Genomic DNA, 26279 nt, shown 5'->3' on the forward strand with positions numbered 1-26279 from the left:
AGACTGCATTCCCAATGTAGGGGACCCAGGTTCTATACCTGGTCTGGGGACTGGATCCCACATGCCACAATTAATGATCCTGCATGCTACAATGAAGACCCAACGAGCCAAAAAAAAAGGAGGGGTACAATCAGTACTTGTGACTTCTTTCTCAACCCCACCCACATGATCAGCTCTTCTTCAGAGAAGGTTCTTCTCCTTATCAATGGCTATAGCCCAATTCCGGAGCCCAGTAGTTTTTTGTTTTGCTTGTCTTTGCACTGAGAACTCAGCCTTTATTTTAGTCCTTCATTCACTCCCTTCAGAACATTCTTCAACTGGCAGACATGTAACCTGATCATCATTACACACGTGTTTGTCTGATTCTGCTGAATTCCTAGCTACAGCATGGGTCTCGCCTGGGCTGGGATCTGGTAGGTCCTCTATTTTTGGTATGCTTCACTCTGAACTCTTTCTATCTAAAACACAGGGACAAAATGGGTCCAGAGATTAAGGGGTAATGGTAAGTACATGCTTTTGGAATAAGAGGATGTTTAAAAACCTGGTATCTTATTCTCTGTCCCTACCCTCTCCCTCAAGGCCATCAGAATCTTGCATTCTTATTTATCCTCTCTCACATTAACTAACTTGTCCATGTTCATCAACACTAATGCCGGGGTCCAGCCCCGGTGGATCCAGGGTGATTTGAAGGTGGGGGGACGGCGTCAGTGTCTTTGGAAAAATACATATTTAATTACAGATATATAGAGAGATTAGAAATGGATAGTGTAGTAGGAAGATTAGTGGAGAAAAGAGGCTGAATAACTTGGATTATGTGGAATAGCATCCATGCTCCAGATGGGAATTCAGCCAGAAAAACGAGGAGCAAGAAAGAACAACATGGGGGAATCAGTCTTTCCAGAAACTGATCCGATTTCTTTATTTTGGGGTTTGCTTATATACCTTTTGTTACACATAGGGATGAATACAGAGTCACGCGGGGGTCAGAAGTCCTGACCTTTATCAAAATCAGGTGCTTCACATAAATGTTTAAAAAAAAGGTCTTAGGGATATTACATCATCTTCTGGCCATGAGTGAGACCTGCTGACATTTTATGATCCTTTCTTTCTGATAACCAAAAAACTTATTTCTTCCAAGGGTGTTTTTTCTTAAACCAGGCACCACCCTCCAAATAAAGTTACATTCCTATAGGGTGAGGGTGTAGTGAGTTACAATTAAGAAAGGAATTTATTTAACCCAAGGTTAACATGATGAATCTTAAAGGTTAATACTTATTTCTCCTATGTGTTATATTCATTATAAGGGCAGGGAACATGGAGATTTAGCACAAACATCAGCTCAACAAATAAAAATCCTTTCACCAATGCTCCCCTTAAGATCTATTTAGTCTTAAGATAGTGATAAAGTTACATTTTTACATAGCAAGGACACAGTGATTTATAACAAAGTACAGTGATCTATTACAAAAGAGAAAATCCATTAACTCAAAAAGTCTAGTATTGCTAACCTTAAAACTACTATATTTCCTTTTCTATATCCCAAATACATTGATTAATATATTCCCAGGTGCCTAAGGATATGGAGGCCTGGCGGCAATCATTGACTCAACAAGAAGAAAAAGCCCTATGCTAATTAAGACTCTCAAAATACTCCAAAACTCTGTGTTGTTTATGGTTAAGAGGTAGTAAACAATCATGTGGCAGGAGTATGGATAATCCTGTTACACAAGCTAGTCTGCCAGCAGAGAGGTTTGACCTGAGACATCCTTGTCCCACCCAGGGCAGGGAATTAGCAGCAATTATTGACACAACAAATGAAAAACCCTTCACCAATATAATTCCTAACCAACCCACTATACTAATAATTTCCAACTCCCCAAAAGAATTTGCCTTTAGTAAGTCTAAAACATCTCGTGCCTCTCAGGTTGGGAGGCTGTAAACAATCACATGTGGCTGGACGAACCTATACAGGCGGGCTAGATAACCTTCAGAGGAGTCCATAAGCTGAAACACTCTTGTCACATCCAGGAATTTTTATTGCCTTGGAGCTGCACGTTTACTCCTTCTCCGAGAGAAACGGTTATCGGGGAGAGCCCCCCGTAAAGTCAGAGGTGTAGGTGAAAGCATAAAACAGACTCTGGTTTTGGGGTTAGATGCTCGGGAACAGGGGGTTTCCTGAGGCTTGATCACGCCTTTGTGTATGCCAAGCCTCCTTCCTCATGACCTTTGCCATGGGCGGAGTTCCTCACGCTGGCCCCCAGCACACTAAGCCAAGAGGTCCTACCTGCTTTTTTCACTTCTGTCTAATACTTTTAATCACCAGAAGCCTACTGTGAAAGGCACTGTAAAAAAATAGAGCAGATCATTTGTTAACAACCAGACACCTGCTACCCTCTCACGGGAGGTACACCCCTTCAACACCTGCTTTTAGCAGATTAGAGTTTTGCAATGTTCAAATTTTCCTTCAATGCATTAGACAGTTGCAATGGAACTGGATGAAATTTGTTTCCTGTAACAAAGATGAGCCTCAAGTTTTGGCTGGTCTTTGTTTTCTTTAATAGATTTTGGAGTTATTTTTAATGAAAGGCTCTGAACTAACTGTCACTTTCCTTTTTGTCTTGTTCACAAGAAGTCTTGGAACTTGGCCCATGTGATAAAAAAAGGCTTCTGATTTCAGAGCTCAGGATGTTTTACTTATTTTTGCCCAGTGATAGATGCAGACTGACAACTCCACCTATAGTTCGACAAGACCCGTCACTGGTTGAAGGTGAAGGGCATTTAGTAAACTAGGGTAGAGGAGGCTGTGTATAGCATTCATTCTTAGTGGATTTTCACATTCATCTGCTCAGAAGAATGTCTTCTTTGTGCTACTGAATAAAGAACAAACTTGGGAGAACATAAAAATTCAGGGGAACTATTCAGATTTTGGAAAAAATAAGTTTTATACTGGCAAGTCTCATTTTTTTAAAAGACAGCTGTGTAACCTTTAGTTTACATGAGCACCCACATATCTTTTAAAACCCCACTTCCTCCCCACTCTGACAGTTAGAATTTTATTTCCTCACTGTAAAATTTCTCCAGAGAGCACAGCGCTGCGTCATTTTGACAAACCCGAATGTGAAGAGATGAGTGCAGCTCGTCTCTGAGGCACTCCAGGTAAGTCGCTTTAACCCATTTCCTGCTTTCAGAGACTATTTTTCTGTCATGCCTTCAGATCTATCAAAGTTCATTTAATGCTGTTATCAGCCATATTTTTTACAAAGTGGAGTTCTCGCAGTAGCTGCTCACAGTTCTGAGCTCTGGAGCCATCCTGGCAGCTGTCACTGCCTCAAGGGAGGGCAGTGTGCACAAATGCTCTGCAAGACCTGTTTGTTGGGAGGAAGAGAGGGTGGCCTACCAACTCTGAGAACTGGCGCTGGCCCTGCTTTCTGGAAACCCTTTTCCTGTGGTGACTGATGTCAGGCAGGGCAGCATAGAACCTCTTTCTGTGACAGTCAGAATATTTGCTAACGGGAGATGGATGTGGAGGACAACAGTCGATACTAACAGAAAACCAATTATTCCTATCTGCTGAAAGCTCCCTGTGGCCGTTTGAGAACAATTTTTCAAATGATTTAATAGAAAATGTATCATTCAAAAAATTTTTAAGGTATAAAAGGAAGAAAATGGTAAATGAAATGCAATATACTCATAGACTGAAATGGTAACAGTTGATTCACTACAGTCTGTGGGTGAGAGAGAGCCCACAGCCCATTTTTGTGTTTCGTGAGCTACCAATGGTTTCTACCATTTTTAAACGGTTGAAAAAATATCATCATCATCATCATATTACTATGACACTTAAAAATATATAAAATGTATACTCAGTGTCTGTAATAAAGTTTTATTGGAACTTGGTCACCACCCTTTGTGTATGTATTGTTGCCACTGCTTTTGTGTCTCAATGGAGTTGAGTGCCTGCTGGTGGACATTGTATGGCCCTCAGTCACCATCTGAACACGGGGCTAGATATCACAGTTAAAGTGATAATACTTAAGAATATTTAATTGTAAGAGACATGTTTGCAATATAACATTTAGTGAAACAGTTCTGACAAACTATATATGTAAGATGATTCCAAATAGTCTATCATCCTTTGTAATTTTTGCGCCTTTCCCTTGGTGGAAATGTAAGTTCTATGAAAGCCAAACAGCCACAAAAAACAAAACAAACAAAAGCCAAACAACTGAAAACCTGACACGTATGCATGTGTGTATGTATGCTCAAGGCCTAGAGCGGCACTTGAGGTATAGTAGATGCTCAATAAACAAATAAGGGCTAAGGGAAGCCTGATGAATTATGTGATTTTATAATGCATGCGTGTAATAATAGTTAGAGCAAAACCTTTCTAGGATATGCATATATGTGAGACACCACACTGAGAACTTTAAATGCATGATCCCATTAACCCTAATGCAGTTAGTTTTGGAAGGTACAGTATCGCCCACATTTTACAGAGGATGAAAGCGAGGTTTGAAGAGATTATATAACTTGTCTAACATCACAAAGCTAAGAAGTAATGTGACCAGAATTCAGAAAGTCTCTTGGGTTCCAGAGTCTGAACTCTAACCACAAGCTATACTCCTTAAATTTCTAAAAACAGTTCATTTTTTCAGGTGTGAAAGAAAGACATGGGAAAATATCTGATGTAAATATACAAATAATGGGACCAATGACTGGAGATTGTAGACGATTGTTGTTTTCTGGCTGTATATATATATTTCTTTGTATTATAGTTGATTAGAATATTTTATTAGTTTCATGTGTAGAATAGTCAGTGTTTCTGTAGTTTTATACTCCATCTGAAGTTATTAAAAATCATGGTTATATTTTCTTGTGCTGTATACCTTTGTTGTTTCTTTGTTTTTATGCATAGTAGTTTGTGACTCTTAATCCCCTACCTCTGACTTGCTCCTCCTACTTCTCTCCCTCCACTGGTAACTACTAATTTGTCCTCTATGTCTGTGAATCTGTTTCTGTCTTATTACATAATTTGATTTGCTTTATTTTTTAAATTCCACAAGAATGTGATAACTTAGAGTACTTGTCTTTCTCTGTCTGACTTATTTCACTAAGCATCATACTCTTCAGGCCCATCCATGTTGTTGCAAATGGCAGAATTTCATTCTTTGTTATTACCAGGAAGTATTCACTGAATATGTACACACACACACACACACACACACACACACACACACCACATCTTTGTTGCCCATTCTTTTGTTGATGGACATGTAGGTTGTTTCTGTATCTTAGCAATTGTAAACAGTGCTGCTGCAAACATTGGGGTGCATGTATCTTTTAAAATTAGTATTTTTGTTTTCTATAGATATATGCCCAGCATTGTAATTGCCCGATCATATGGTAGCTCTATATTTAGTATTTTGAGAAACCTTCATATTGTTTTCCACAGTGGCTGCACCAATTTGCCTTGCTAGTAACAGTGTAGGAGGGTTCCCTTTCCTCTATACTCTCTCCAGCTTGTGTTATTTGTGTTCTTTTTTGTTATTGGAGGATAATTGCTTTACAATATTGTATTGGTTTCTGCTATACATTAACGTGATTCAGCCACAGGGATACCTATGTCCCTTCTCTCCTGAGCCCCCACCCCCCACCTCTCACGCCATCCTACCCCTTTAGGTGGTCACAGAGCACTGGGTTGATCTCCCTGGATCACACAGCAAATTCTGACTTGCTATCTATTTCACATATGGTGATACATGTTTCCATACTGTTCTCTCAATTGTCCCACCCTCTCTTCCCCCACTGTGTCCACAAGTCTGCACTCTATGTCTGCATCTGCATTGCTGCCTCACAAATAGGTTCATCAGTGCCGTCTTTTTAGATTTCATACTCATGTGTTAATATGCAACATTTGTCTTTCTCTTTCTCACTTCACCCTGTAGAATAGACTCTAGGTTCGTCTACTTCATTAGGACTGACTCGAATGTGTTCTTTTTTATAGTTGATATTTTATAATAATATTTCATTATGTTTGTCTGTATATACACATGTACATATACATATATATACACCACAGTTCATCTGTTGATGGATGTCTAGGTTGCTTCCATGTCCATTCCATAGGAATGCTTCCATATCCATTCATCTGTTGATGGATGTCTAGGTTGCTTCCATGTCCTAGCTATTGTAAAAAGTGTTGCAACAAACACTGGAGTACATGTGTCTCTTTCAATTATGGTTTTCTCAGGGTATATGCCCAGTATTGGAATTGTTGGGTCATAAGGTAATGGTATGCTCCGAGCCCATATCTCCGAACCAACCGAGAGAGCAAGTCCACCACAGTAATGCAAAAACAAGAAGGGAGTTTATCTCTAGCGCGCTAGGGCTCAAGTCTCATCCCACACAAGGGAATCCGACAAGAGCCCTAGCGCGCTACAGATAAACTCCCTTCTTGTTTTTGCATTACTGTGGTGGACTTGCTCTCTCGGTCGGTTCGGAGATACGGGCTAGCAGCATAACATTTCAGGGCTCGTCCGGGATCTCCGTCCCCCCGGGGAGGACAACTCTCCTGGTAAAAGGGAGTAACCTCGTTCGGAGATACGGGCTCGGAGCATAACAGGTAATTCTAACCTTCTTGCACTGTTGGTGGGAATATAAATTAATATAGCTACTGTGGAGAACAGTATGGAGATTCATCATTTGTATTCTTTATTATGTTAGCCATTCTGACAGATGTGAGGTGATATCTCATTGTGATTTGATTTGCATTTCTCTGATGAATAGCAGATTAAGTATCCTTTCATAACCTATTGGCCATCTATAAGTTTTCTTTGGAAAAATGTCTATTCATGTATTCTCATTTTTTAAAGCCTTCTTTGTTTTTCTGATATTGAATTGTATGAGCTGTTTATGTATGTTGGATATTAGCCCCTTGTCAGTCATTTCATTTACAAATATTTTCTTTCTGTTTTGCTTATGGTTTCCTTTGCTGTGTAAATGTTTTTAAGTATAATTAGGTCTCATTTGTTTATTTTTGTTTTTATTTCTTTTATCTTAGGAGCTGGTTCCAAAAAATATTGCTATGATTTATGTCAAAGGATATTCTGTCTGTGTTTTTCTTCTAAGAGTTTTATGGTTTCAGGTCTTACATTTAGGTCTTTAATTCATTTTGAGTTTATTGTACATGGTATGAGGAAACATCTAATCTCATTCTTTCAACATGTAGCTGTCCAGTTTTTCCAGCATCACTTAATGAAGAGACTGCATTTTCTTCATTGAATATTCTTGCCTCCTTTGTTGTAGATTGACTCTATGGGTGTGAGTTTACTTCTCCATTCTCTATTCTGTTCCATTGATCTGTGTGTCTGATTTTGTGCCAGTTCTATACTATTTTGATCACTATAGCTTTGCAGTATTGTCTGAAGTCAGAGAGCGTGATTCCTTTAGCTCTGTTCTTTTTTCTCAGGATTGCCTTGAGAATTGGGGGTCTTTTGGGCTTCATATAAATTTTAGGATTATTTGTTCTAGTTTTGTGAAAAGTATCATGGGTATTTTGATAGATATTATAGTAAATCTGTAGGTGGCTTTGGGTAGTATGACCATTTTAACAATATTAATTATTCCAATACAAGGGCATGGGATATCTTTCCATTTTCTGTATTGATATAATTTTCAAAATTCTTCATTAATGTTTTATATTTTTCAGTAAATAGATTTTTTACCTCCTTGATTAAGTTTATTCTTAGGAATTTTATTCTTTTTGATATGATTGTAAATGTGATTGTTTCCTTAATTTCTCCTTCTGAGAGTTCATTTTCAGTATATAGAAGAGCAGTAGATATCTATATATCAATCTTTTATCCTGTAACTTTACTAAATTCATTTATTAGTTCCATCTGTTTTTTCTTTTTTGGTGGAAACTTTAGTGTTTCCTATATATAGTAAGAGGTCATCTTTTAGCTATACATTTTAATGTTTTTCCACATTTCCTAACATGAATAGATTTACTTTTTTAAAAAAAATGAAACAAATATTTCTAAAGCAAAGGAAAAAGCAATGCAGAAATTGTTAACTGTTTATGTGCATCATTTCCTCCTTTCTCTAAGGGCCTCATGTACTAAGGAGACTGCTGGTCTTCTTTCTGGTACATTGATTTGTTTTGTTGGAATTCAGTGTTGGATTTCAACTCCGCTTGAGTACTTTCTATCACTGAGAATGCAAAGTGCTAGCTGTGTATCACTTTGTTCCAAAGATACTGGCTGATAGAGCCTCTTGGTATTAATATTTTGAAGTCCATATCTTTCAAAGCTTCCCTGGAGGCACAGTGGTAAAGAATCCACCTGCAATGAAGGAAACACACGCAGGAGATGCAAGTTTGATCCCTGGGTTGGGAAGATCCTATGGAGACGGCAATGGCAACCCACTCAAATATCCTTGCCTGGGAAATCCATGGACAGAGGATCCCAGTGGGCTACAATCCATGGGGTCCCAAAGAGTTGGACATGATTTAGTGACTAAACAACAACAAAAAAATCTTTGAAAGCTATGCTGTGTCTCTTACACGTGCTTGGCTACACTGGTTTATTCGTGTCTTGCACTGCATGATGGACTGCTCCTGTTGTTATTGTTGTTCAGCTACTAAGTCATGTCTGACTCTTTGCTATCCCACGGACTGAAGCACGCCAGGCTCATCTGTCCTCCACTGTCTCCCAGAGTTTGCTCAAATTCATGTCCATTTAGCTGGTGATGCTTTCAAACTATCTCATCCTCTGCCACGCCCTTCTCCTTTTGCCTTCAATCTTTCCTAGCACCAGGGTTTTTTCCAATGAGCTGGCTCTTCGCATCAGATAGCCAAAGTATTGGAGCTTCAGTCCTTCCAGTGAATGCTCAGCATTGATTTCCTTTAGGGTTAACTGCTTCTACCTGAAATTTATTATTATTATTTTTAAAATTGGCATAGTATTTGGAACATATACAGTTAACATTATACTTATCTAGCATCTAAGAAGATAATTAGGTCCCAGTAGCATGAAACCATTTAGTACAGTAAAGGAAATAAAAAGGAGTGAGATAACAATTAAGTTCTTTAGTTATGATTCCTCTTTCTTTATTTTTCTTTTAATTGTACATCAGTGACTGTGACCTATTTTCCACAGTCTAAAGGATTTTCTACATGCCCTGGCCTAAATTGCAAGGCTAAAAGGAGAAAGATTTTTCCTTTGAACAAAAGTGGAATGTAGGTGCTTAGGATGATTAAGTGGATGTTACTAATATTATTGAGGTCCCTGGCACACCAAATTGAAGAGTGGTTAGAAGGGTGACTGTCCTTGCTCTAAAGACTAGAGATAAGAGCTCTACACAAAGGCAAACAAGCAGGGTGGGAAAACAAGTCTTTAACAAAAACAGTTATAGATTGAGAACCTCTCAGCTTATTTGAAAAAGCTTTAAAAATCCCTGTGATGTGTCTTGACATTCCAACCATAGTTTCAGAGGCTTCTATTGTTCAGGCTTGTTAAGAATGAGTTAAATGTGATTTTTCAGATCTTTGTGACTTACTTTCTCTTCCTTTTTTCAAGAGATCATTCTGATTTTTAAGTTACAAGCAAAGCTGCTCATCATCCTCTTTGAGTGACTTTATTTGACAGACATGGAGGCTTGAGAGAGATACTTTTGGTTTTAAGCCTGCAGTATCATTTAATGTACAGTTTAGCAGTGAAATTTCTAAGCTATCAAAACAGACAAAAACATTCAAGTGACATTTTCTTTGAAATATATTCTATGCACTGGAAATTGATAAAGATGATATTTGCTTAAATGTACTTTGGGTGGTTTTATGTGAATAAACAATTGTTTACCAGCAGTGCCATTGTTCTATCAGAAAAGAAAAAAAAAAAAAAAGAAACAAATCCAAAACACCTCTAAACCTCTTACTTCCTTTTTGTTTCTTTGGAGATTATAGTGAAACATGCAATTTCACTTGCATGTTTGGTGTGAAACATGCAATTTCACTTTTAAATTTGCAACTTCTAAAAATTCTTTTTCTTCCTAACATCATACTGTGGCCTCAGAAAATCAGACAGTTGTTATTACAGATAGAGTGCAGCTCCACTCAGACACTGAATAGACAATTATAAATGTCTGGATTCTTTCCTTTTTCATGGTGGCTGCTTTTAGATGTGGAATAAAACCACATTAACCAGAAGGCGTTGTTATTGGTGGTTATAGCCCTATTCCTGCCACATCTGTAAAGTATCTTTTTTTAAAAATCCTTTTCTTTCCTTGTCTAATAGTTACTTTCCATCTATAAACTGTTATCAGGAAGCATCATAAAGGTATATGAATATTAAATTACTCAGAAGACAAAGGGAGCTTAAATGTTATGTAATCCAATTCTAGCACAGGGCAGGTGAGAATGTAAAGTTGTGCAAGAGTGAATGACATCCAAGGGCACACACAGAGTCAGTAACTTGCTAACTGTTTTTTTCTTCTTCTTTTTTTTTTTTTTTGGCTTTTATAGATGGCCGCCCATGTCCTTTCATCCTCTGGGATCCATCTTTGTCTCCAACAAATAATGAGACCCACTCTTCTGTTAAGCTCACTTGGGGAACTTATCAGCAGTTGCTGAAACAGAAGTGCTGGCAGAATGGTCGAGTACCCAAGCCTGAATGGGGCTGTACTGAAATACATCACCACGAGTGGTCCAAGATGGCCCTCTTTGATTTTTTGTTACAGGTAAGTTTTTTTTTTAATCAAGTAAGTAGTTACCTAAGACTAACACTGAGTTATGGAAGTCCACAGTTAGGAAGTTTCTGCACCTTCTGGGTTTTTATGAAAGTGTAGTTTAAATTCTATAATGTTGTATTTGGCAAGCCTGGTACAACATCATAAGACATTATATCCTCTTAGGAAATGTTCAGAAATGTCCCTCAGTCCTTTTATTAATTTCTGAATAGGTAATTCTTCAGTACATTACTACTAGAATCGTCATACCTATCATACATACAGTTTATTATGATAACCCATCAGTGGCTTTTCAAGGTAGGTAGTCTTACAGCACTTGGAAGGTAAGTAAACTGAGGTTAAGCAACTCACCCAAGTTGTCACAGCTGCTCAAAACTGGGCTGGAATCCTGGGATCTGGTGATAGTAGAAGTTTGTCTTTTTTTCTATTTTTCCACACTGTTTCAGTGGTCCCTTGGTCACTTTTCTTACAGTCACCATTTCCTGTTTTCTTTCCAGTAATTCTTTGTAAATACATCATTAAGATTGACATTGGAGAATAATAAATATTGGCCATCTACATAACTGCATGATTAGATGTTTTATAGGTTTCTTATAACTTTTATCTCCTTCTGATGAGGATCTCATGACTCTTCCTGTCCCCTCATTCCAATTACTGCTTTCCTCTTCTTCCACTTTAGAAAAGCTGCCTGCTGTTGTATTGTTAATTAGCATTTTTATGGCAATTTAAGACTATCTTAGGACATCTACAAAACATTCTCCTTTTGTTAATTTTGTGTGTGCATATGTGTGTGTGTGTCTTTTCAGCAAGGAACTAGAGACGGACAAAAATGTAGAAAGAGGGGCTTCCCTGGTGATCTGGTGGTTATGAATCTGCCTGCCAATGCGGGGGCACGAGTTTGATCCCTGGTCCAGGAAGATCCCACATGCTCGGAGCAGCTGGGCCTACACGCCACAACTACTGAAGCCTCCATCCCCCTAAAGCCCGTGCTCCACAATAAGAGAAGCCACTGCAATGAGAATCCTGTGCCTTGCAACCAGAGAGTAGCCCCTGCTCACTGCAGTTAGAGAAAGCCCAGGCAGCAATCAAGATGCAGTGTGGCCAAAAAGAAAAAAGAAAAAGTGTAGAAAGAAACCCAGTTTGGTGAGAGCCACAGGACAGGGATTAGGAACTTTCAAGAAGAGACGATCTCTGGTGTCCATGCTTCACAGCCACCAGTGAGAACTGAGCTGGGAGCAGGCCACTTGCTTTGGGGAGGAGGCCATCAGGAAGCACCAGATACTGATGAGCTGTGCAGCTGTGAGGCTCAGGCAGGGCTCCGTATATGTATACTCTTATCATTCCATTTATTAGCACACTCTCTCTGTGAGGTAGACACCTTCTGTCCATTGTACAGGTAAAGTCACTGAGGCGTAAAGAGGTTATTATTGAGAACTGTGAAGTGTCTGAGGTCTTACTCTGCTTGTAGGCTAACAGGTTAGCCAGCCATAGATGTTAACAGAAGACAAAGGACTCCCAGATGAGAGACAAATGACTTCATTACCCATGTTCCTCTGCCCTCAAGGCCCACTGGGGAGTTACAGAGTGACCTCACTGAATGCTGCACACAGTGGGTTTTTGTACCTTCTAAGAAAACCTCCAGTCTTTATTTCATTTCTTTTGAACTAAAAAACTAAAAAATGAAAAGATGTACAACATTTTGCTGGTTTCAGGAATACTCCACAGTGATTTGACATTTGCAGGCATTATGAAATGAGCACTGTGGTAAAGCTAGCATTCATCTGTCCCCATAAAAGTCATTACAATATTATTAGTTATATTCCTTATGCTGTATGTTACATTCTTGTGACTTGTTTACTTTATAACTGGAGGTTTGTATTTCTTAATCCCTGTTGCTTATTTCACCTGTCAATCTCCCTCCTCTCTGGCAACCACCCATTTTTTTTCCTCTACATTTAGAAGTCAGTTTTCCTTTTGTTTTGATTTTTTGTTTATTTTTTAGATTGCACATATAAATATGGTTGTTTGTCTTCGTCTGACTTATTTAATTTAGCATAATGCCATCTAGATCATCCACGTTGTCACAAATGGCAAGTTTTCACTTTTTTATGGCTGAGAAGTTTTTAATATATATATATACATATATGTAGATATCTCACATCTTTATCCATTCATCTGTGGATGGACACAAGTTACTTCCACATCTTGGCTATTGTAAATAATGTTGCAATGAACAATGGTATATCTTTTCAAATTAATGTTTCCTTCAGGTAAATACTTAGAAGTGAAATTAGTAGATCATATAGCAGTTATATTTTTGAAAGTTTTTGAGGAACCTCCATCAGTTCAGTTCAGTTCAGTTGCTCAGTCATGTCTGGCTCTGTGACCCCATGGACTGCAACATGCCAGGCTTCCCTGTCCATCACCAACTCCCAGAGCTTGCTCAAACTCATGTCCATTTGAGCTGGTGATGCCATCCAATCATCTTATCCTCTGTTGTCCCCTTCTCCTCTTGCCTTCAATCTTTCCTAGCATCAGGGTCTTTTCAAATGAGTCAGTTCTTCACATCAGGTGGGCAAAGGATTGGAGTTTCAGCTTCAGCATCAGTCCTTCCAATGAATATTCAGGACTGATTTCCTTTAGGACTGACTGGTTTGATCTTCTTGCAGTCCAAACGACTCTCAAGAGTCTTCTCCAACACCACAGTTCGAAAGCATCAATTCTTCAGTGCTCAGCTTTCTTTGTAGTCCAACTCTCACATCTATACATAACTACTGGAAAAACCATAGCTTTGACTAGATAGACCTTTGTTGGCAAAGTAATATCCCTGCTTTTTAATAAACTGTCTAGGCTTGTCATAACTTTTCTTCTAAGGAGCAAGTGGCTTTTAATTTCATGGCTGCAGTCACCATCTGCAGTGATTTTGGTGTTCAAGAAAGTAAACTCTGTCATTGGTTCCATTGTTTCCTCATCTATTTGCCATGAAGTGATGGGACCAGATGCACCAATTTTCATGCCCACCAATATTGCACAAGGTTTCCCTTTTCTCTACATTCTTGCCAAAAATTTGTTATCCTTTGATAGTAGCTATTCTGACAGGCGTGAGGTAGTATCTCCTTGTGGTTGTTTGCTGATTTTGGGGGGAGTGGAGCAGTTGGTATGCAGGATCTTAGTTCCCCGACTAGGGATTGAACTCTCACCCACTACAGCAGAAGTGTGGAGTCTTAACTGCTGGACTGCAGGGAAGTCCCTTTCTTTGCTGATTTTTTCTCCTTGTGGTTTTATATTTCCCGGGTGATTAGGGGTGTTCAGCATCTTCTCATGTGCTTGTTGGCCATCTGAATGTCTTCTTTGGGAAAAATGGTTGTTCATATTCTATGCCCATTTTTAAACTGTTTTTTGATGTTGAATTGTATGAATTCTTTGTATATTTTGAATATTAACCCCTATATATACCTATATATAGGTATATAGTTATATAGTATGTATATAGGTATATAAGCCCCTATATATACCTATATATAGGTATATAGTTTGCAAATATATCCTCCCATTCAGAAGTGGCCTTCCTTTTGTTGACAGTTTACCTTACTGTGTAAAAGCTTTTAGGTTTGGTAGTCCCATTTGTTTATCTTTCCTTTTGTTTCCCTTGCCTGAGGAGATAGATCCCAGAAAAAAAAAATACTGTTAAGACACACGTCAAAGAGCATACTGTTAATGTTCTCTCCTAGATTTATGGCTTCGGGCCTTATATTTAGGTCTTTAATCCATTTTTGACTTATTTTTCATATGATATGAAAAAGTAGTCCAGATCGATTCTATTGTACACAGCAGTACAGTCTTCCCACCACCACTTATTGAAGAGGCTGTCTTTCCCCACTGTATATTCTTGCCTGCTTTATTGTAGATTCATTGACCATATAAGCTTTGGTTTATTTTGGGGCTCTCTATTCTATTCCATTGATCTATATGTTTGTTTCTATGTCAATACCATACAGCTTTGATTACTGTAGTTTTGTAGTATACCTTGAAATCAGGGACTGTGACAACTCTAGTTTTTTTTTTTTTTTTCCTTCTTTCTCAAGATTGCTTTGGCTCTTTTGGGTCTTTTTGTTTTCATACAAATTTTGGAGTTGTTTGCTCTAGTCCTGTGATAAATGTCATTTGTGTTTTGACAGGGATTGCACTAAATATGTAGATTGCTTGAGTAGTATAGTCATTTTAAAAAATATTGATTCTTCCAATCTATCAGCACAAAATATCTTTCCATCTGTTCTGTCATCTTCAATCTCTCTTAGCTTTCAGAGTACAGATCTTTTTTTCTTCTTTGATCGGGTTTATTTCTAACTAATTTATTCTTTTTTATATAATTGTAAAAGTGATTGTTTTCTTAATTTTTCTTTCTGGTGGTTCATAATTAATATTTATAAATGAAGCATATTTATTTTTTATTTTTAATTGGAGGATAATTGCTTTACAATGTTGTGTTGGTTTCTGCCATACAAAAATGTGAATCAGCTATAAGTATACATATGTTCCCTCCCTCTTGAATCTTCCTCCCACCCTGCACCCCATCCCACCTGTCTAGATTTTCAGAGGATCAGGTTGAGCTCCTTGTGTTAAACAGCAATTTCCCACTAGCTATTTATTTTGTATATGGTAATGTATATGTTTCAACACTGCTCTCTCAATTTGTCCTGCCCTCTCCTTCCCCTGCTGTGTGCACAAGTCTGTTCTCTATGTCTGCATCTCTATTCCTGCCCTGCAGATATGTTCAATAGTACCATTTTTCTAGATTCCATATATGTTAATATATGATATTTGTTTTTCTCTTTCTGACTTACTTCACTCTGTATAACAGGCTCTAGGTTCATCCACCTCACTAGAACTGACTAAAATTTGTTCCTTTCATGGGTGAGTAATATTCCATTATATCTACCATGGCTTCTTTATCCATTCATCTGTTGATGGAAATCTAGGTTGCTTCCATGTCATGGCTATTGAAAATAGTGCTAGAGTGAACATCAAGGTACCTGTGTCTTTTAGAATTATGGTTTTCTTAGGGTATATGCCCAGTAGTGGGATTGCTCAGTCATATGGTAGTTTTATTCCTAGTTTTTAAAGAAATCTCCATATTGTTCTCCATAGTGGCTGTATCAATTTACATTCCCACCAATAGTGCAAGAAGGCTCCATTTTCTCCACAGCCTCTCCAGCATTTACTGTTTGTAGATGTTTTTGATGATGGCCATTCTGATGACTCAGCAGGTAAAGACTCCACATGCAATGCAGGAGACACTGGAGACACTCGTTCGATCCCTGGGTGGAGATCCCCTGGAGAAGGAAATGGCAACACACTCCAGCATTCTTGCCTGGGAAATCCCATGGACAGAGGAGCCTGACAGGCTACAGTCCAAAGTGTTGCAAAGAGCCAGACACTACCAAGCAACTAAGCACATTCTGACTGGTGTGAGGTGATACCTCATTGTAGTTTTGATTTGCATTTCTCTAATAGTAAGCACTGCCCAGCATTTTATTGGCCATCTATATATCTTCTTTGGAGAAATGTCTGTTTAGGTCTTATGCCCGTTTTTTTGATTGTGTTGTTTTTCTGATATTGAGCTGCCCAAGCTGCTTATATATTTTGGAAATTAATTCTTTGTCAGTTATTTCATTTGCTATTAATTTGTCCCATTCTGAGGGTTGCCTTTTCATCTTGTTTATGCTTTCTTTTGCTGTACAAAAGATTTTAAGTTGAATTAGGTCCCATTTGTTTATTTTTGTTTTTATTTCCATTATTCTAGGCAGTTTGGCGTAGAGGATCTTGAAGTCAAAGGGGGTTCTGTCTATGTTTTCTTCCAAGAATTTTATAGTTTCTGCTCTTACACTGAGGTCTTTAATCCATTTTGAGTTTATCTTTATGTATAGTTTTAGGAAGTGTTCTAATTTCTTTCTTTTACATGTAGCTGTCCAGTTTTCCCAGCACCATTTATTGAAGAGGCAGTCTTTTCTCCATTGTATATTCTTGTCTCTTTTGTGAAAGATAAGGTGCCCCATAGGTGCATGGATTTATCTCTGGGCTTTCTATCTTGTTCCACTGGTTTATATTTCTGTTTTTGTGCCAGTACCATTCTGTGTTGATGACTATAGCTTTGTAGTATAAAGTCAGGAAGGTTGATTTCTCCAGTTCCATTCTTCTTTCTCAAGATTGCTTTGGCTATTCAAAGTCTTTTGTATTTTCATATGAATTATGAAATTTTTGTTCCAGTTCTATGAAAAAATGCCATTGGTAATTTGATAGGGATTGTATCGAATCTGTAGATTGCTTTGAGTAGTGTAGTCATTTTCACAATATTGATTCTTCCAAAACAGGAGCATGGTATATCTCTTCGTCTGTTTATTTTGTCTTTGATTACTTTCATCAAGTGTCTTATACACTTTCTGTATACAACTTTTTTGTCTCCTTAGGTAGGTTTACTCTTAGGTGTTTTATTATTTTTGTTACAATGATGAATGGGACTGACTCATTAATTTCTGTTTGATCTTTCATTGTTAGTGTATAGGAATGCAAGAGATTTCTGTGTATTGATTTTGCATCCTGTGACTTCACTAAATTCACTGATTAGCTCTAGTAATTTTCTGATAGTATCTTTAGGGTTTTCTGTGCTAACAGTGAGAGTTTTACTTCTTTCTCAGCCTGGACCCATTTTATTTCTTTTTCTTCTCTGATTGTCATGGCTTGGGCTTCCAAAACTATGTTGAATAATAGTCATGAGACTGAGGACCCTTGTCTCATTCCTGAAATTAGAGGATATGCTTTCAGTTTTTCACCATTGAGAATAATGTTTGCCGTAGAAAACCACCAATCTAATGAGATACTGCGAGCAGACCTGCCCAACATTTGCCCCAGAAGGAGACATTATTTTTATTATTGGGTCAGGAAGAAAATCTATCTTCCATCCCAGAAGGAGACAGTCTTTGTAAGTTGCAGTGCTTTCTGTTATATTGACATCCTTGAACAAATGTTGCAGAACAAAGCTTGATGTAATACATGCAGAAATGCCATGAAGAATTGTTTCTCAACAGTTACCTCTTTTCATTTGTTGTTACTTAGGTAGCAAGTTCCCAAATAGAGATTTCAGCAAGTTTGTCTAATTGCATTTCTCATATTTTACACTATTATTTTACAACAACTGCCGAGTTATTTTTAGTTTAATGAAAGAAGTTGGTGTGATAAAATGTTGTAGCAAGAAAGTGGAGAATGTATGAAGACATCTAGGATGAAGTATGTAAAGGTACTCACTGTAGGGGTTGAGCAGCGTAGTTGTTGAAAGTCCTGAGGGTGATGCCATGGAGGAGCAGAGGATGGAGTGGAAGTTCATGAAACTAGTGGTGAAATCTTCAAGAAAAGAAAGACCTTGAGATTTGCAGCCTATAATCAGAAAAGCTAACCAATAATGATTAGAGGGCAAGCCTTGTTTCTGGTGATATTTTGTTGTTGTTGCCTGATTCTTGGTTTGCTGTGTGTGTTTTTTCTCTAGTTGTGGTGAGTGGGGTCTATACCTCATCATGGTGCATGGGTTTCTCATTGTGGTGGCTTCTCCTGTTGTGGAGCATGGGCTCTATTCAAGGGCTTCAGTAGCTGCGGATCTAGGACTTAGTTACTCCGAGGTATGTGGGATCTTCCTGGAGCAGGGATCAAACCCATGTCTCCTGTAGTGGCAGGCAAATTCTTATCCACTGTACCACCACAGAAGTCTGACATTTAATTTTGGAAACTTCAACTAAATCTCAACAGCCTCTTTATCATTTTCCTTTCTGTTGAAGGAAGCTCTAACTGTTCTCATCCAATGAAAATATATTTACACAACATCCACTATGCAGGGCCAGCAAAGTCATGTGAAATGGTTATACCTCACTACCCTACCCCAAGTTTGGTTTGCAAAACATTATTTAGTTAGGAAAATAGAGTGTATAAAACAAAAAGATAGATCCAAGTAAAATGGCTGACTGAGATAATATAAGTTCCTATTGTTATGAGGTCAAAAGAAGAACCTTTTGCCTTAAAATAATAAGAAGGAAGTTTGAGTAGGGTCATAGGCTGTGAATGATAAAGAAGATAAGAAAAGTGTGTGAAAGAACATGGGATTGGCAATGTTCTTGTGATATTTAGGATGTCCTAAATACAGGCACATCACAGGAGATTTGGGGTTTGGTTTCAGACGACTGGGCTTCTCTGGTGGCTCAGATGGTGAAAAATCTACCTATAATGCAGGAGACCCAGGTTTGATCCTTGAGTCGGGAAGCTCCCCTGGAGAAGGGAATGGCTATCCACGATAGTATTCTTGCCTAGAGAATTCCATGGACAGAGGAACCTGGTGAGCTACAGTCATGGGGTCACAAAGAGTCGGACACAACTGAGCAGCCAACACTTTCTTTTACCCTTTTTCAGACCACTACAACAAAATGAATATGATGATAAAGTCAGTCACACAGATTTTTACATTTCACAGTGCATGTAAAAGTTAGCTTGAGAGTCTGTTATAATCTCTTCAGGGTGCAATAGCATAAGTCTAAATAAAGCAATGCACTTAGGTTAATTAAAAAAATAATGCTCCTGAGAAATTATTCCAATCAACTTGCTCAATGCAGAGTTGCCACAGACTTACCAAATGCAAGATCTTGTGCCTGATACACAGTGAGACCAAACAGAAACTTGGAGTTTAAAACAGAGAAATGCTTATTGCAGGACCATGCAAGGAAACTCCCAAACCTGGAACTCCCCCAAAGGTTTCAGCAAAGTATTTTTAAAGGCAAGGTCACCATGTTCCTGTGAACTTCCAACAAGACAAATGTTATTCTCTATCTGCAGCTTTTTTTCCCTATATGAATGGAGAAATGTTACACCCTCAAAAGTTAGAGACTTGAGAATGGGCTATCATGTATATATATGGCTCTAAGCAACATTCTTAACTTGAAGCAAAAGCAATAGAATACAAAAGTTAAAGTTAAAGTAAAATATGGAGTCAGATTTGTTCTTTCTACAAAGCCAACTTGTAAAAACCACATTTTCTGGGGAACACAATAAAATGATATATGTCTGTATACCATTTGTCTGAAGCAGTTATTTAGGGGGGCAGTTATACTCTCTGTCTATAAGAGATACAGTAGTACGTTGAGGAAGAGAGCTATTTAAAAAAATATATAGTTATGTTGTAACTCTCTGTTCATTACCCTGACTCAGCAAAAACCAATCCCAGCTGAGCCACAGTCTCATGAGTACATCAGCTTTTATCATCATTGTGTCTATTGCCTGTAGTTGTGAGGATGTATCTGGGTATCACTCTAATAAGTTTTCAACAAAGATAAATATTTCAAATTCTTAAACTAATACTATTAATGATCTATCAGTCATATAACATGTGCTATATGTCTGGCACTGTTCTAAGACTTGCTCCTAAGCAGTAAAGTATTCACTTATATAGTTATCATACCAACCTTATAAAGTAGATACTGTTATTCCCATTTTAGAGGTGAGGAATCAAGGCAAAGAGAAATTAAATAATGACCTGGATCATATACCTGGTATGCAATAGAACATGGAGTGAGACTCAAAGAGTTCCAACTTGAGAGATAAGTTTCCTACAATGCCTCTTCCTCTTCATTTTATAGGGGGTGGAGTAGGGGGTGGAGGGTGGATAGCTGTCTTCCAATTTTCCAAGTCAAAAATTTGGAGTTGTGCAGGTGCTTCAGGATACTTACCCTTTCATCCACACAATGACCAAATCCTTGTGATCTCCCCAACCCATCTTGTCTCAGGTATAGTTCACACTGTTATGGTAGTTCAGGCTTTGCCATTTATTAACTGGAAGATTCCCTCCAATACACTCAAATTGTATGAGCCAAGGTCACCTTTGGCTTGAGACACCAGGTATCAGGCTACTACCTCAGCAGGAACTGATGCTCTTGGCAGATCAGCTCTATTTGTAGTCTACCCTCTGCTCCTGCTGCTTGGGTGGGGAAGACAGTCTTTCTCATCCTGATAATTCATGAGAATGAGATCTCAGCAAGCCTTTCCTAAAACTGTTCAAGTAAAGACACAAAGATTAGAGTTCTTAATTATAGCTCCAGTTAAATCACTGGATCTGAAAGTCAGGGTTAATCTGACTCAAGAGTTGATTTGGTCAGTTTTACAAAAATGGATCAAACTATATATATATACACGCACATAAACACACACACACACATACAAGGAAGGCATCTGTGAGAATGGGTTTACATGTTTTTTTTTTTAATTCATCCAACATTTATTTACTCCCACAGTCTCAGACAAAAGGCTATTTTTTCACTAGATTTTGCAGTGTTTTATAATTCTACCAGTAATGTATGAGAGTGTCTGTTTCCCTCTCTTTCTTACTTTGGTAAATGGAAAACTAATGTTCTTGCTGATTTTATGGAGGATTATAAGGTCTTGTGTATATTCCAGTTCTTTCATTACAAGTGAGATTGAGGATATCATATTTTCACCTATTGATCATTTACATTTTGTTTTCTGTGAATTGCTTGTTCATATCATTGATCTATTTATTGCATTCCATAATTTTTTCCTTAATGATTTATAGAAGCATTTTTATATCTGGAAAATTAGCCATTGTCCAATCCTAAATGTCTCAGACAATTTTTCTTTATTGTTTTCTTTTGAGTTTTCCAATAGTAGATTTTACGCTAGAGAAATTTTACATTTTTTGTAAGGTCATATTTTATCCTTTTACTTCTTATATTTAGCATGATGCAATGTTTATTGAGGGCTTCCCTGGTGGCTCAGAGGTTAAAGCGTCTGCCTCCAGTGCGGGATACCTGGGTTCGATCCCTGGGTTGGGAAGATCCCCTGGAGAAGGAAATGGCAACCCACTCCAGTATTCTTGCCTGAAAAATCCCATGGACTGAGGAGCTTGGTGGGCTGCAGTCCACGGGGTCACAAAGAGTTGGACACGACTGAGTGACTTTACTTACAATGTTTATTGAAAATGTTTACTGAGCAAATAAATGAGCAAGCTTTGGCCATTTTTTATGAGTACCATAATGAATAGTTATTTTTTATACGATAATGCTTCCCACCAATTGCTTTGAAATTTTTGTTTTAAGTCAAATATATGCCTTTTTTAAATGGTGTTTGGGAATATGTTGGATTGTAGTGGATAGATTTTGAAAGTAATCTTAGAAAAGTTATGCCTGAAACAAATTGAAGTCACTTGCTCTGTGATGTTGCAGCAAGGACAAGAGAATACAGAACACAGTTGTTAATTTTCTGTACACAACATTCTTTCTGTTTCACCCAGTTAACAAATCTACATTCCCAAAGGCAATGGCATTTTACTGGGTCTGTAAAATGTGATAGAGGCACAAGTAACCTTTTATTCTTGAAGCGTGGGGTTGTGAACTGAGTGGATAAAAATTCTCCTCCGTTAGTATGACAAAGAGTAGTGTTCTAGAGAGCATTTGCGTTTTCAAGATTTGGTCAGATTTCTTTCAAAAGATTAAATAAAATAACAGAAGATTTAGGAGATAGAAAACTTGCTTTTTAACCTCAAATAGGTTAACCTCAATTACTCTGTATAATAGGAACTGAGATTCTGGAACCAGCCTGCTAAGCTTGAATTCTAATTTCCAATAACTAATTTTTGAATGCTGAGAAGCTACTTAACTTCTCTAGGTCTTGGTTTCCTCAATTGTAAAATAGGAATAATCATACTGTTTATATAGATTATATATGACCATAACAATCATATTGTTATTTAGAAAATTCAATACTTTTTATACACATAATGGATATATAATAATGCTTGTTAACACAGGAGGTGCTCAGTGGGTATTTCATATTAATTAAGAAATTGATCACCCAGAAGTAATAGTAGAGGTAAATATCAACATAAGAATTAAAGTATTTTATCATTTTTAATGTATTAAATTATAAATTATTCCCAAACCATTTCATTTTTTCTGCTCTCATGTGCTTTCATACTTATATTTAGAGTTCAGCTTATTAAGTTTTAATTATTTTTGATTACTCTCTCTTCTTTAATAAACTGCATTTCTCAAGGGCAAGTCCCTGTCTTAGTCAACTTTGTAACCTTTCAATTAGCAGCAGCATGTCTAAAAATGTTATAATTACTCAGGGCATTGCTTTTTTTTTTTGGTGATCAAAGAAAAATACCTGGTTATATATCAAAATAACAAATCCAAAGTGTGAAATTAAAAGTGTTAAAAGTGAAAGAAATAAAAGCATACTTGCCTTGCAGTAAAGAAATAAAGTTTTGTTAAATGCAGAGAATGAGATGTTTAGAAAATGAAAATCAAATGAATAGAAAATGCTTAATATTTTCACTAATTAATAAAGTCCTGCTTGTATTTATATTTTTTGTTTATTTGTTGGTAAGTTAAGGGATGTTTCTATAGAGAGGGGCCAACATAAAGGTGTCTTGGGAGATGTTTGGTTTCACTATAAACAAAATAAGTCACACATATTTATTTCCAGTTGGATTTGACAGATGCTTTTTGAGCTCTTTTCTTTTCTAAAAAATTTTTATTTTTGCTTTTTTGATTTAATTTTATATTATATTGGAAAATATTTGATTTACAATGCTGTGTCATTTTCTGGTGTATGGAGCTAAGTGATTCAGTTATATTTATCTATTTATAATTATATATCTATGTCTCCATTCTTTTTCAGATTCTTTTTCCCATTTAGGTTATTCCAGAGCATTGTATGCAGTTTCCTATGTTGTACAGTAGATCCTTCTTGGTTTTCTCTTTCACATATAGTGGTTTATATATGTTACTCTGAAATGAGCTCTTTTCTGCTGCAGACACTCAGTAGGTTTAGCGCTGGGATAAAACGCTGAGACTGTTTCCATGCCCACAAGAGTCATTAAATCAGATAGAAGAGACAGATCATCACAGAGGAATATATTATGTCTAATAATTGAATTCAACAACTTATAGAAACAAGTGAGATATTATTAGTTCTTAATGAAATTTGAGGTCAAAAAATATGGACCAAGAATATGACATTTAATATAGAAACGTAAGAACTGGCAGAAATCAGATGAGCACAGGAGTTAGGAAGAGAGTTTCAGAGGGATGGATTCTAACAAAGGACTGGAAAAGAGGAAAAGTTCCCTGAGTGGAAGAAATGATGCTTTGGAAACTTCCTCTTCCATTAAGGTAGTTTCTCACAGATGTCTGTGAGTAGTAAACTTGTGATCATAGATTCGGTGAGTAGCAACAGTGTGAACTGGTAAGCCTGGCCCCTAGCATGCTCTCTTCTAACTTTTACCTTGGCTCAGGGTTTAATTTGTCAATTTAATGAACCAACTAGTATGTGTTAAACTCTGACCTATTCTTCCCCCTTTATTCTGTGGGTTTATTTTTTTCTCTTAATGGTGTGATAATAGTAAAAGGGGCTTCTCAGATGGCACTCGAGTTGAAGAACCTGCCTGCCAATGCAGGAGACATAAGAGATAAAAGTTTGATCCCTCCGTCAGGAAGATCCCCTGGAGGAGGGCATGGCTAATGCACTCGAGTATTCTTGCCTGGAAAATCTCAAGGACAGGGGAGCCTGGTGGGCTATGGTCCATAGGGTCACAAAGAGTCAGACACTACTCAGGTGATTTAGCTCACACAGCACAATAGTAAAAGTAAAAATTTCAACTGACTATTAAGAGTAAATATTACTTTTCATTAAAAGGAAACTGAGTCTGTAGGAATGTTCTATACGCCCAGCAAAGAAAGATTCCAGCTGTGGTCTCCATGGTATTGATGACAGGCTTCTAAGCATCCTTCCCCTTTATCCGTATGGCTCAGTGACCAAGGGCCTCGCCGCCAACTTTAGAGGTCAGCGCAGAAAAACACTAACATGCAGGTAGGTGTTCTGACAGCAAAAGACATAGCAATCCAGGGACCCTGACACTGGTATTTCAAATACAAAATTTGGGCCAGTTTTATTGCTTTTGTGTAATTAGCACACTGCCAATCTAAATGGCCCCTGGCCATGTATGTATTAATGGGTCCAAACAAGCAAATATAGGTTCTCATTCATTTGCTGGCAGATAATGAGGGATGATCCCACCGGATTCTATCCTGGCTTCAAGTAGCAGAGAAAATCTGGGATTAGCTTTGGCAATATCTGTTGGCATGCTGAAGTAGCTGGGCTCTAGGGAGCAAAGACTGCCAAGGATGATGAGAGGATTTAGAGAACATTACATTCCTGCTTTTTATTGTTAAAAACTCACAGTGGTTCACTTGACTATAGAGTCACTTTACTAAGGTAAAGGACATGGAGAATATGTCAGTCTAGGCTTTAAAAATGACAAGCTTCTAACTTTGCAGCACTGAAATGTGCTCTGGTTAACTAATAAATTTTCAAAGTATAAAACTAAATTTTCCCTTTTGATATTCAAAAGTCTGACTTTGACATAGTTTCTGCTATACGTATCCTCACACTGTCACAAGAAGAAACTTTTAGTATTAATGATGCTGTAATACAGGGACTATTTATTGAAGAGACCTCAGAAGACTATGGATTATCTTGTGACGCTATAGTTTCAACCTTCTGAGTACTGCTTGCAATATATGAGCAAACTGTGTAGAAAATTTGGTACCATTGTGCCCTTCAATGGCTTTATTATTTTTTATGTTTTGTGTGTAGAGATAGGGAAGTGAGGTAACCGAAGCATATTTGCTCCTGATGATATCAAAGAATATAGGGATTTTTGTTTGTTTTTTTTAATTAAATTAATTAATTTATTTTAATTGGAGGCTAATTACTTTACAATATTGTGGTGGTTTTTGCCACACATTGACCTGAATCAGCCATGGGTGTACATGTGTCTCTCATCCTGAAACCCCCTCTCGCCTCTCTCCCCATCCCATCCCTCTGGGTTGTCCCAGGGCACTGGCTTTGAGTGCCCTGTTTCATGCATCAAACTTGGACTGGTGATCTGTTTCACATATGGTAATATACATGTTTCAATGCTATTCTCTCAAATCATGCCACCCTCACCTTCTCCCACAGAGTCCAAAACTCTGTTCTTTATATCTGTGTCTCTTTTGCTGTCTTGCATATAGGGTCATTGTCACTATCTCTAAATTCCATATATATGTGTTAATATACTGTATAAGTGTATTTCTTTCTACTTCACCCTGTATAATAGGCTCCAGTTTCATCCACCTCATTAGAACTGATTCAAATGCATTCTTTTTAATGGCTGAGTAATATTCCATTGTGTATATGTACCACAAATTTTTTATCCATTCATCTGCCAATGGACATCTAGGTTGCTTCCATGTCCTGGCTATTGTAAACAGTGCTGTGATGAACATTGGGACACATGTGTCTCTTTCAGTTCTGGTTTCCTTGGTGTGTATGCCCAGCAGTGGGGTTGCTGGGTCATAAGGCAGTTTTATTTTCAGTTTTTTAAGGAATCTCCACACTGTTCTCCATAGTGGCTGTACTAGTTTGCATTCCAACCAACAGTG

At 37.7% G+C, this 26279-nt stretch overlaps 1 protein-coding gene across 3 annotated transcripts in view; it reads left to right on the plus strand.

Annotated features, from left to right (window-relative positions):
- The window catches only part of GASK1B (golgi associated kinase 1B), a 70274-nt gene that overhangs the window by 16499 nt on the left and 27496 nt on the right, over nucleotides 1-26279 (plus strand). For all 3 annotated transcript variants that reach the window (XM_069558602.1, XM_069558604.1, XM_069558601.1), the window contains one exon: nucleotides 10520-10734. In XM_069558602.1, the coding sequence (XP_069414703.1) occupies nucleotides 10520-10734 (215 nt within the window). The remainder of the gene's footprint in view (nucleotides 1-10519; nucleotides 10735-26279) is intronic.

This window comes from Ovis canadensis, chromosome 17 (genome assembly GCF_042477335.2).
Source record: "Ovis canadensis isolate MfBH-ARS-UI-01 breed Bighorn chromosome 17, ARS-UI_OviCan_v2, whole genome shotgun sequence".
Classification (NCBI taxonomy): domain Eukaryota; kingdom Metazoa; phylum Chordata; class Mammalia; order Artiodactyla; family Bovidae; genus Ovis; species Ovis canadensis.